A 12,803-nucleotide genomic window follows, 5' to 3' on the forward strand; every position below is an offset into this window, starting at 1 on the left:
CACCTTGGAACGCGGAGCTGTGAAACAAATTGCTTTGGGTTGCAAAGAATTTATTGACTCAAAGGGAAGCTTCCACTTAGCGGACTAATAAAGCATTGGAAAAGCAGCAGGCCTCAAACTGCACATATTAAAGCAAGGTGAGAGAACACAAAGGCAGAGAAAGCAGAGCAGGTCACTGCCGAGTGTGGGAGGGGACGGAGGAAGGTGTTCTCTGTAAACCAACCTGCAGGCATCCCCCGACGTGGAAACAGGGGAAAGAGGGGGGAATTTTTCTGACAGGGGAGAAGGGCAGTCTAGGTCACTGTCTTTCTCAACTGAACAGAGTGGTGCCCGCAGCTCTTTTGCTTTCAACCTCATGGAGGCACTGTCCTCAAATACGTCGTCATCCCCCATGTCATCAGAGCAGAAGCCTGTGCTTTCCACCAGCACACTGGAGGATTTTGCAGTTTGGAAGTGGCTTGGATAGCTCTCTAGTTCATGGAACTTATGCAGGCTGCTGGCACTCGAGCTGTGGGAGAAGGAGAAGAGGTAGCGCAGCAGCTTTTTGCTTCTTGATGATGTCTCATTGTCCACCTTGTCATCCAGGAGAGGTATATGCACCGCGTGGTGGTTCTCGGTTGCTCCCGAAGCGCTCGAGTAGGTGGTGCAAAGAGACGGCATGTAAGAGTGTTTAGAATTGCTAAAAAAAGGCCTGAGATTGAGCAATTTCTTCTCTTTCTGATTAAATCTGTTAATCCTTAAACACTGCTCCTGTGTTGGGGTCAGTTTGCCTTCAGAGCACGTTCGCTCCCCATAGTTAGAGCCCTCTGTGGTGCTCTGTGCCTTCTGGTCCATGTCGTTGAGGGACTTGGAGAATTTAAGAGCACAGGTGGCTTTTGCATTTTTAGCAGACTCGAGCGCATGGACCCAATCCTGCCCATGTGAGTTTCTTTTTGATGCCTGTAATGTGTCCTGACAGATTACTGTCACTGTGACCCCTTGTGTCAGAGAATTCTGGCAGTGAGGATTTTTCAAGACAACAGCAGACTGCACTGGACTGTGATGACAACATTCAGAAAACACTGCACTGGAACTGCATGCAGAACAGTGGAATAAAAGCACAGAAAGTAAAAACAATTATACAAGAGAACACGTATAATCAAAGTGAAGAAACAAGAATTATGGCTAGTGTGGGGATGGTAAACACAGCAAGCAAACAGTAAGTGGATCCCATGGAGCAGCGCTAGACAGTATTCAAGAGAAACAAATGGGACATTTAGAATCGGAGCCCTAGATTGCTTACTTCCTGGTGTACATGATTTTGTTCATAAATTGGTCCTTATACAGGCCCACTGCAGTTCTACAAACAACAAACATTACCTGCAGATGTCCTGATTGGATGGTGTAACAGAAGTCCGAGAGAAGCTATGAGGAGCAGAAACGGACGTTGGACTGCCAGCCTGCAATAAGAAATGACAGGTCAGCTTTTATGTAGCACCAGTCTTTAGTATCAAACACAGTATCTGGGGGCAGATACTGCATCAGATCCAGTTCTCTTGGGTTAGTTGTAGATGTGTGAGGTTTGTGGAGACAAGTACTGAATGTCAAAGAGCTTAGTTTGACTAATGAGCGTACAACATCACAACTCTTGGAAGAGGTATTCATATACCTGGAGCACACCTCTTAACACCAAAATGCAGCCTTCTCTGGGGTGGAACCTGGCAGCTTTTAAACTCTACAAAGAACAACAGTTCAGGAAATGAAGAATGCCATATTCATTCAAAGAAGGAATTAGACAGGGAGAGAGTATTTACCTAATTAGGATTTAGCTAGCACACAGGAGCTAACACTCCTATTCGAAAATACCACGGGACTTTTAATGACGACAAGAGGCCAGGGCCTTGGCTTTCTAAGAGTCAGATCATCAACAGTCCAGTATCCCAGACACCATTCTGGGGCATATGTTCAGTACCAGCTCCCAGGAAAGAGCGCCCCATGCTGAATCAGACCCCTCCCTGATGTGCTCTTTATACTTTGAGGTTTTATATTCTGGGTTTACACTGACAGGGCCTCCCATCTGTGCGGAGGCAAACCCTGGTGGCGCTTAGCTTGTGGAGACCTGACAAGATCACAGCCTGAAATGCAACAGCTGAAGAATCCAGAGTTCTGCACACCCAAATGAAAAATAAAGATCATCCATTTGGGCTGAAATTAAGACAGGGAAAATGTAGGTTGAATCTCAGGAAAAGCAACAGACTAGACTGTGGAATAATCAACATGGGAAAGTGGTAGATGCTCCAGCATCTGGCACATTTAAAATTGGAATGGAAAAATCTCTAACAGAAATACAGTATGGCGTAATCCTGCCCTGGCAGGGAATAGGACCACGTGACCTAACATTCATGTATTGGTGAATGTGAAATATTTCCACCATTCTGAAGTTTCCTGTGAATCTTCAGGTGAAGGAATCAGCTATGTGTAACCTCTATGTACATAGGTAACCTGTAGACAGACTTCCTCACATTCCATGGCTGAAGAATTTGCTGTGTATTTTGACCCTTGATGCAGAGTTGTGCTCTAGAATCCCAACTTTTATTTAAAAGTAAAATTATGTTTCTAGCCATTTTGGTTGCAAAGCAAAGCTTGAAAACCTGAACAGTGCATTGTCATCTGCCTGAGTCTGCAGGCAGCCTGAAAAAAAAAAAGAGTTTTGAAAGGAGCTAAATGCCCCATTCATCTCAGTCAACCAAAAGATGACAATTTAAAATGACAGCATTAATGCTTTCATTGTTGAACCTTTAGCAGAAACATCCAGGTAATAGCTTGATCACAATCCCAGACTGCTTCACATTTCTACATTTCTTCAACTACCAGATACCTCAACTGCCCCTTATCCAGCTGCCAAAACTTGAGCTTCCCAATGAAAACTTTTGCAATGCAGTTCTGAGGGTCAGTACAAAAATCTTTGGCATATAAAAACTAAAAATGTGGGACAGAGTTAAATACACAGTTTACTATCAAAATATATAGCACAGGGACTACTGTACTGAGTGTAATATTTAATCCCATATTTAATTTATTAAAACCCTCTGTGGTACATTTAAAATGAAGTTGCCACAAGCTTTAGGAATTTTACTGCAGAATTTAGGTTCAGCTTGCCACAGAATATGCATGACTTTACTTATAGATAGTTGGGTATCCTACCAGAGTGGTCACCTATAAAATAATAGTCACAGAAAACATCAGGCCAAAATCTGTTTGAATTATGTTAAGGGTGTGACAAACCAACAAACTGCACATCAACAGTTGGTTATATTAGCTTTGCCCTGAGGACCATAGCTCATATATTTTATACTATGTGAATCAACACCCTGGCAATAGAGTGAATCCTCACCTACACGTGTTGAGGTGAGTTCAAGACAGTGCCAGATGTTTTTTGGAAATTCTTTAGTTTTGTCTCTTTGTTTTACTGCCTTAGCATCAACTTCAAAACAGGTTTTTCCTCGAACGTTAAATGTTCTTGTCTCCCAACATGATTTTTTTGTGATAATTGTGGTTGTTTTTCAAAAAAAACATCACTGCCACTTCAGTGTGGAAGCTGACATTTGGATCTGCAGTAATTATGCAAACGTGCATTAATGAGATTTTTTAAAATGCTGTAGTGTTTAAGGACATATTTAGCAAGCTTTTAAAAACAAAATATTGACCCAGTGGAACAGCACATCACACTATGCCTTGGAAACACAAATGCAGATGTTGCTGGACGCACAGGAGTTTACTCAAGAGATAAAACACATCTCAGGCTCTTGAAAGAACAAGATTTAGAAAGTATCTGGCAATATGGACTCTGCATACAGGACCCAATCCTGGGCATGCTCACTACTTTCCTGACATCATTACCCAGAACCCAGGTGAGGCAGTCAGTCTGGTGCTTGGGAAAGGGAAGGGATGCGGGGGCCTTATATGACTGACCCTGAAGACAAAGAGGCACCAAGGTTTGATTAGTCACCTGTAGACAAAACCCAACCAGGCAGCTCCATCTGGCTTCAGGCCATGGAGGCACCAGGACCAATCACTTGGCCCATAATTTGCAACCCGCAATGGTAACTAGGGGTCTAGCATGCTTCAGTAAAGGGCCAGGCTGACTTTACATAGGGTTACCATACGTCCGGTTTTTCCCGGACATGTCCTGCTTTTTGGCAATCAAACCCCCGTCCGGGGGGAATTGCCGAAAAGCCAAACATGTCCGGGAAAATGCCGGCCGGGCACTTCCCCTCCCGCGGCTGCTCTGCTCCGCTCCTCCCCTCTCAGACTTTAAGAGCCGAGCTGCCCGAGCCAGCGCTACCGGCTTCGGGCAGCCCCCCCTGCCTCCGGACCCCGAGACACCGGCCAGGCACTTCTCCTCCCCGGCTCCAGCTGCTCTGCTCCGGCGGCTCGGGGTCCGGAGGCAAGGGGGGGCTGCCCGAAGCCGGTAGTGCTGGCTCGGGCAGCTCGGCTTTTAAAGTCTGAGAGGGGAGGAGCAGAGCAGAGCAGCTCAGCTGGAGCCCGGGAAGGGAAGTGCCTGGCCTGCGGCTCGGGGTCCGGAGGCAGGGGGGGCTGCCCAAAGCCCGAGCGCTACTGGCTTCACGGTTTGCCGGGCAGCCTCCAGACCCTGCGCCCCCGGCTGGGCGCTTCCCCTCCCGGGCTCCAGCTGCGCTGGGGAAGCGCCGGCCGGGGGCGCAGGGTCTGGGGGCTGCCCGGCAAACCATGAAGCCGGTAGCGCTGGGGAAGCCCTTTCCCCGTGGCTGGGAGTGGGAGGGGGCGGAGTTAGGGCGGGGCTAGGGGTGGGGAAAGGGGCGGGGTCAGGGCCCGTGGAGGGTCCTCTTTTTTTATTTATTAGATATGGTAACCCTACTTTACAACAGTGACCACTTTAGTCCCTAGGGCAATTTTTGTCTGAATAGGGGACCTCCCGCCCCTACACTGTAGAACAGTACTGGTGTGCACTGTTTGTTGCTGCTCCCTTCCCCAGGGGAGGCTGCATCTCAGTGGTGCTGGATGCATACAAGGCCCAATCCTGCAAACCCTTAATGGCAGAACTCCCAGTGAAAACAAGATCAAGCCCAAAGTTTGTTCAATGCTTTGGCTCTAGTGCAATGTAAAATATTATTGATGAGTTATAAACCCCTCGAAAGAGAGATGGATAGTAGAAATGCTGGTCTTATTCCAGGTTCAACCGCATAAGTGGAAAACCTAAAACTATCCAAGTGAGGCTCTAAGAGGCTGTGAAAGCCAAGAATGGACAGAAACAGTTACATTAAAATTCTCTCTTTGCATCAACTCAGCTAAACTAAAAATTAACACTTCAATCAAAACTTCCTGATGGGCCCCCCCTCCCCCCACTCACTGCAGGACAGAAAGTGCTGCAGAGGCATCATGCTACACAGAGTGTAAATTTGATCCCAAGACCGCGATCCTGCACAAAAATACCACATGACCAAAAAATTAAAGACTGTATTGTAATGCACATGCACATACAACCTTAACTGTGGCATTTACTGATTTCTGAGTGCTTCTCTTTGCAAGCTTAATGTCTGAAGCTCTGTTTCATTTCTTAAATCTTCCCAAATGATATTCCATCTGCATGTGAGAAATTTTATTCATTTTTCTTATGCACAAATGCACAACTGCAACAGAACATGGAGAAACTATCCATTGATTAACTTTCAACTTCCATACACATGCGTACATTGGACAAAAAGAATGCTGGGATATTGTACATTCAGAAAGAAATCTACCACGGTATAATAAAAACCAGAGGATACGCACGAAGTACATTTTTTCTACTCTTAGAACTCAGTCAAATCTAAGCAGATTGTCACTGATATAAGTACCTGTTTTTCAGGAAACGCCCCTGTCAAATTTCAATCTCTAAAGTGCAAGATCTGTTCACGAAAGCTTGAAAAAAATTATAATAGAAAATAGGGTTACCATACGTCCAGTTTTTCCCAGACATGTCCGGCTTTTCGGCAATCAAACCCCCGTCCGGGGGGAACTGCCAAAAAGCTGAACATGTCCGGGAAAATGCCGGCCGGCCACTTCCCCTCCCATGGCTGCTCTGCTCCTCCCCTGACTCTTCGGCTCTGTTTAAGAGCCGAACTGCCCGAGCGCTATGGGCTTCAGGTAGCCCCCTGGCCTCCGGACCCCAGCCGCCGGCCGGGCACTTCCCCTCCTGGGCTCCGGCGGCGCAGGGTCCGGAGGCATGGGGGCTGCCCGAAGCCGGTAGCGCTCGGGCAGCTCAGCTCTTAAACAGAGCTGAAGAGTCAGGGGAGGAGCAGAGCCTCCGGCCGTGGCGGCTCTGCTCCTCCCGACTCTTCGGCTCTGTTTAAGAGCCGAGCGCTACGGGCTTTGGGCAGCCCCCATGCCTCCGGACCCTGCGCCGCCGAAGCCCGGGAGGGGAAATGCCCAGCCGGGGGCGCAGGGTCCAGAGGCATAGGGGCTGCCCGAAGCCCAAGCGCTACCGGCTTCACGGTTTGCCGGGCAGCCTCCAGACCCTGCGCCTCCGGCTGGGCGCTTCCCCTCCCGGGCTCCAGCTGCGCTGGGGAAGCGCCGGCCGGGGGCGCAGGGTCTGGGGGCTGCCCGGCAAACCGTGAAGCCGGTAGCGCTCGGGCAGCCCTTTTCGCATGGCTGGGAGTGGGAGGGAGGAGGGGGTGGAGTTAGGGCGGGGAGGGGGTGGAGTTAGGGCGGGGTTAGGGCGGGGCTGAGGGGTGGGAAATGGGCGGGGCCAGGGCCCCATGGAGGGTCCTCTTTTTTTATTTGTTAAATATGGTAACCCTATAGGAAAGGTGTATTTTCCCCCATTCTCTTCCTATGGAAAAACAGCAGGATTGTTTTTGCTCAAACTCCCCACCAAACACAAACCAAACCAAAAATAAATTTAACCTCAGAAAGTGACCAGACCTAGAAATTTTCAATAATTTGAATGATAAAAGTTTGAGGACATTATAAACAACTGAAAGAGACCCTTTGGAATATAAACACTTAGAAAACCTTAACAACAGTATAGCTGCTGCTACTTACTCCAGCTTTTATACACGTTATAGTATGTCTCTAAGTATTATTAGTTAAAATACGTACAATAGCTGATAGTGTTTTTCAAAGCATTCTTGACTGTATTAGGTTTTTTGTTATGCTGACATCACAGTGCATATCCTACATATAAAAGACCTCATCACTAACTCCAGTTTTACATGGTTTTACTGCATTGACTTCAGTGCACGTGCTCCTGATGAACACCAGTTTCTGTGAGAGGAGAATCAGATCCAGAGCACCTAGAATGAATCCTGGGAAATAAATTAGCAAACTGCTCCGTATTGCCACAGCAGTGCCCCAGAAGAAAGGTCAGCACATGGCGAATAGTGTAGATCAACATTCCAATCTGATGCAATTCAGCAGGGTCAGCGTGTAATCTCCAGTGTTGTTACTCAGGTAATCACAGTGAGTTTGAACGTGATAATCCCTTGAAGCCCAGTTAGTTCTGGGATCACCATTAGAAAGAAGCCTGCGATAGCCTGTCATTCTAATTCCTTTTTCTCCTCTGAACAATCCTGTTAGCAAAGGAACTCAGCACCTTTTTTACAGTAATGTCTGCCCACAACTAAGTGCTGCACATCTGACTAGTCAAATCCCCGCCCCCCAAAACCAAAACAAAGCAATTTTCTTTGTAGTGCATGATGTAGATCTGGCTATGGCTAAGGAATATTCCTAATTATCTACTCCTCTGAGTAGGTGACTGCATACAGTACTGTCGTCCCACTTTAGGCTGTGCTTTGGTAATAGTAATTATCCCTAGCTTTAAAGAACAGCTCTTGTCATATTCAAACAAAATGTTCAAGTTACTCATTGAAGACAGTTAAAAACAAACCCCGCCCAAGCGTAATTCATCCATTGATTAAAAATGTGGTAGGAAGTAGGTGAAGTTTTTTCCCACACCTGCCAATGCTGCCATATGTAGTTGCAACAGCAGGCAAAAAATCTTAGTCCTTTTTATTATCTATGTTACGGTGACACTTGAAGCCTGAAAGGAGACTAGGGTCCTAATGTGCTAGATGCTGTATACATCTATGGTGAGAGAGACTTTCTCTGCTCTAATCTAAATAGGAAAAATACAGACAAAGCGTTAGGGAAAGGAAGCATCATTACTTCCCTGCTTTAGAGATGAAGAACTGAGGCAAGGAGAGATTAAGCAACACAGAAAGTTACAAAGAAGTCTATGGCGGGGCCAAGAATCGAACCCAGCTCCCCCGAGTTCCAGGTCAGTGATTATTCACAAAACCAGCTTCCCTCTCTGATTTTGTGTTGTGATCCAGCCACTCTGTGCTGCACTGCCAACATAAAATAGATAGATAAATAAAGAAAATGAAATCCGCCAGCTAGTCTACCCAGCTCTCAGAATCACTCCAGTATTAGGGGGACACCCCCCGCCCCCGGCACAGAACTGTCAGAGAAGCTCCTGCACACTTCCCCTCACAGCTGTAGGAGCAAAGTGGGCATGACTGGGGCTCTCTGACATCTCGCTAATCCCAGCTGCTGTATAAATCCTTTGGAGATGCAGGTGGAATTTAGAGCAGCCTGCATCTGCCCACATCTGGCTCATGATTGGGGAGACACAAAGGATGCCACCTTCGCATCCCTTTGCTCAACTGAGCTGAGTGCTCCCTGTGACGCTTTCCAGGGGTACCCATGGTTGTGAAGCACCTTGTTACCTCTGGCCCTTAGCATGAGGAAGCCTTGTCTATGCTCACTGCGTGTCAGCTCCCTGACTCCTACAGCCACAGGCAACACCAGCACTCCCCTCTCAGCCTGTGCAGGCTCCACTGTCCCTCTGCAAGTTAGCGATTGCATGCTGGAATCAGGAGGCAAGAGTCAGGGTCAGACTGGGGTCAGAGACTGGATATCAGAAAGCAAGGTGAGGTCTGGAGTTGCAGCAAGTCAGAAGTTTGTGTAGTTGCCCAGACAACTTTCTAGGGCACCCTCTAGGATTAAACAGTGAGCATGGGCCAATCGAAGGCTGCAGGGTGCTCTCACTCTGGTCCCTTTGGGCAGTACTGCCTGTGGCACCTAATGGCTCTGCATGGCCTCCTGGGGGAACATCAGCTGTCCCAGGCTCTACAGATTTGGGTACCAGTCCCACAAATGCTTACGCTGACTCTGCAATCCTTCATGGGCAAAATTCCTATTGAATCCAATGGGACTTTTGCCTTAAGTGCTACAAGATTTGGCCCCCAGGGTAATATGCCACAGTGATGAGTATGGTAGAAATACAAAGGTTAGACAGATCATCAAAGAAATATTTAGACTCATTATCACCAGATTTCAAACTTCACAACAATCAACATATTTCTAAATACCAATGAACAATTTTAACGCTCTGTTCTAAGAATTACCATGAAACATGCAGCAACTTGAGAGTAAGGAAGGTAGAGGAGGTTTGTGTTAAACCCCAGGGATACATTCATAAATTATTTGGAGACACTGCAGAATAACCATAATTGCTTGGCTCAGTCCGGCGCTGTCAACGCCTCGCCTTCCTGAGCATGAAATGAATTCACAGCTTATTTGAATACAGCAAAACACACAAACAAATTGGCTGGAAACTCTAGTTATGGTTCAATCCCCAGACACTGGTCTCTGTCTTTTCATGGTGTATCTGTACAGTGCCTAACATGATGGGGTTCCAATCATCAGTTGGTGTCCCTTGGTGCTACTGCAATTAATAAAGAATAAGGAGAACTTGTGATGCACAGTGTTATATGTCCAAAGACTTCCCCGCCCATTGCTTGGAGTAGCCAACATAAATACAGGTGGTCTCCAAGTAAATCGGGGCACAGGAGTGGAAGTTGAGAGGTTGTTTTCAAGGGCTCAGATACCATAGTGCTGGATAGTACAGTAGCAGGATTGAGCATTAAACACAGTCCTGTAAACCTTTACTATCAGGCATAGGTCCTTTTAACTATGGTAAGAAGCATGTACTGACGGAAGAGTCTGTACCTGGAATAAATGCCTTGCAGAGATGGAGAATGGTCAAGAACTAAACCAGGAGACCATAGCAGAATAGCTGGAATAACTCAGTCCCACTGCCACAGAAAAATTAGTATATCCTAAGTGTGCTCTGAAGTCATTGCAGTAGTAGTATCTTAGGACTGGACTACACTTAAAATTCAGGTCAACACAACTATGTTGATCAGGGGTACAAAAAACCACCCTCAAGTGACATAACTTTGCCAGCCTAACTCCTGGTGCAGATGCAGCCAGGTAGGCGGAAGTATGCTTTTGTGAGTTCAGTGAGATGATGTTCCTGCACTGACGGAAAGACCTTTTCCATCAGTATAGGCTGCATCTACACTACAGGGTTATGCTGGCATAGCTACGGTACCGTAGCTATGCCAATATAATCCCTGTAGTGTAGCCATGGCCTTAGACTATCATTCCTGTCTTTTCAGGGAAGCAGGGCAGGGATTTAGACATCTAATGAAGAAGGAAACACTACATTAAAATAGGGAAAAATATACCTGAAACCTTCAGGGAAGTCAGCTTTGCACCGTACTCCCAGCAGTGGTTCTGAAGTAACAGACTTTTCTGGAGTGGGTCACTGGGACACTATTTTCCACATTTGCTCCTTTCCATACCATACAATCTACACACATCTAAGGCTAAGCACTCTCCTTGAAACTGGAATCAGGCTGAAGTCAGCTTCCACTCAGGCTTCCCAAAAGGAAACCCTACTGAAGGATTCCGGAGGGAGCTTATTGTGGTGATATCCACTTCTAAAGCACTAGAAAATGGGCCATTTATCTTTCTAAAATCTCTGAGGGCGTAAGGCACCATCTTCCGAGGGTATAAGTAATTCCCATTGAAGTCCATGAGAACTACTCATACTCTACAGGGAGAGAATTGGACCCTCTGTCTTTAAAATGGCCTCAAAATACACTTCTTGGACGGAGGGAGTATGAAAGGAGAGAGAACTCTACTCTTCCCCTGCTGCTTCCCCCACATTTCCCTTTTGAAGATGCTCTTATTAGTTGCATAAACAATGAAGTTAACATGGAGAATCCAGTGCCTGAATACAGAGCACCAGAGATTGGGGGATTATTCAACACATGTAAGTGTATTATCACATGGCGCCTGAGCACCAGCTTACATGCCTTGAGGGCAGGAAAAAAAGAATATACAAACGTATTTTAATCTTCACATTATAGATTTCTTCCTGCCTGCTTTACCAGCTACTGTCCCTCTAGCTCTGAAAAAAACAGCTTTGTTTAAAAAGGCACCACACATACACACCCAACACCCACCTTTTTCCAGGGCTCAGGTACTTGAAAAGAATACCTTTGAGTAGCAGTTGTTTTCAGTAAGACTTGGTCATCTGATGGGATACAAGAGAAGCTCAGTGATTGAAAAATCTGGATTGCATTTCTATAGACTAGCATTCATTGAATCCACCAAAGCTTTAGGCAACAGCCCATGTGTGTATTCATATGCTTTTCTAAATCTGTTCCAAGCTGATGAACAGCCTAAATGGATTTTAAATTTCATAGCAAGCTTAGGCTACCCTTTGCATCTGCACTGGCTGCCATTCAGCCTAAGAATAATTTAATACTTTACAGTGTGCTTTACAGCTGTACAGACCTTCAGAAAAGACAAAGTATTTACATTTTTTAAAAGAGTGAACTTTTGATTTCTTTGCTTCCATCCCAGTATTACCATTTTCAAAGATTACCCCTGAAAGGACTATGGAAGGAGAGCATCCCCACTGCCTTCAAATTATCCCTCCAGACAAAAGACACAGCACATAGATGACCTGGAGATATTTCCATATATTACATCAGCCATTTCAGGCTCCATCAGACACTTCAAAGCGAAACACTACAGTTAATTTGAAGGAAACTGTTTACAGACTAACTTCATTAGTGACCTAATTTAATCGTCTCATTAGTAGAATTCCTTTGTTTGAAGTCAGAAACCCTGAATCACAAGTACAGTAAAAACTTTCCTTGAACTACTGTGTACCACTGACTTTATTTCGGGGTACTAGTTATCTGTGTTTAGAAGAAGAGGCTTCCATGAAGTTTAATTACTTTCCTATCTGGCTTGTCTGAAAGCCAGTTATTCATCAAAGGTAGGGTTATCATATCTCATAAATAAAAAAAGAGGACCCTCCACGGGCCCTGGCCCCGCCCATTTCCCCACCCCTAGCCCCGCCCCAACTCCGCCCCTTCCCCATCCTCACTCCGCCCCCTCCTCCCTTCCACTCCCAGCCAGGGGGAAAGGGCTGCCCCAGTGCTACCGGCTTCAGGGTTTGCCGGGCAGCCCCCAGACCCTGCGCCCCCAGCCGGCGCTTCCCCAGCGCAGCTGGAGCCCGGGAGGGGAAGCGCCCAGCCGGAGGCGCAGGGTCTGGAGGCTGCCCAGCAAACCGTGAAGCCGGTAGCGCTCGGGCTTTGGGCAACCCCTATGCCTCTGGACCCTGCGTCCCCAGCCGGGCACCTCCCGTCCCGGGCTCCGGCGGCGCAGGGTCCAGCGGCACGGGGGCTGCCCGAAGCCGGTAGCGCTCGGGCAGCCCGGCTCTTAAACAGAGCGGAAGAGGAGCAGAGCCTCCAGCCACGGGGGCTCTGCGTAACTTACACTGTGTCAGTTACACAGAGCCAAAGAGGAGCAGAGCCGCTGCGGCTGGAGGCTCTGCTCCTCTTCGGCTCTGTTTAAGAGCCTGGCTACCCGAGCGCTACCGGCTTCGGGCAGCCCCCATGCCTCCGGACCCTGCGCCCCCAGCAGGGCACTTCCCCTCCCGG

General features: G+C 47.2%; 1 protein-coding gene across 6 annotated transcripts in view; it reads right to left on the reverse strand.

Annotated features, from left to right (window-relative positions):
• The window catches only part of MARCHF8 (membrane associated ring-CH-type finger 8), a 165,765-nt gene that overhangs the window by 9,759 nt on the left and 143,203 nt on the right, over nucleotides 1-12,803 (reverse strand). For 5 of the 6 annotated variants that reach the window (XM_054035426.1, XM_054035422.1, XM_054035423.1 and 2 more), the window contains one exon: nucleotides 1,360-1,439. In XM_054035426.1, coding sequence (XP_053891401.1) covers nucleotides 1,360-1,439 — 80 coding nt within the window. Of the gene's footprint in view, nucleotides 1-223; nucleotides 1,073-1,359; nucleotides 1,440-12,803 lie in introns of all 6 variants that reach the window. The other variant, XM_054035427.1, reaches the window with a different exon arrangement.

This window comes from Malaclemys terrapin, chromosome 7 (assembly GCF_027887155.1).
Source record: "Malaclemys terrapin pileata isolate rMalTer1 chromosome 7, rMalTer1.hap1, whole genome shotgun sequence".
In the NCBI taxonomy this organism is placed as follows: domain Eukaryota; kingdom Metazoa; phylum Chordata; order Testudines; family Emydidae; genus Malaclemys; species Malaclemys terrapin.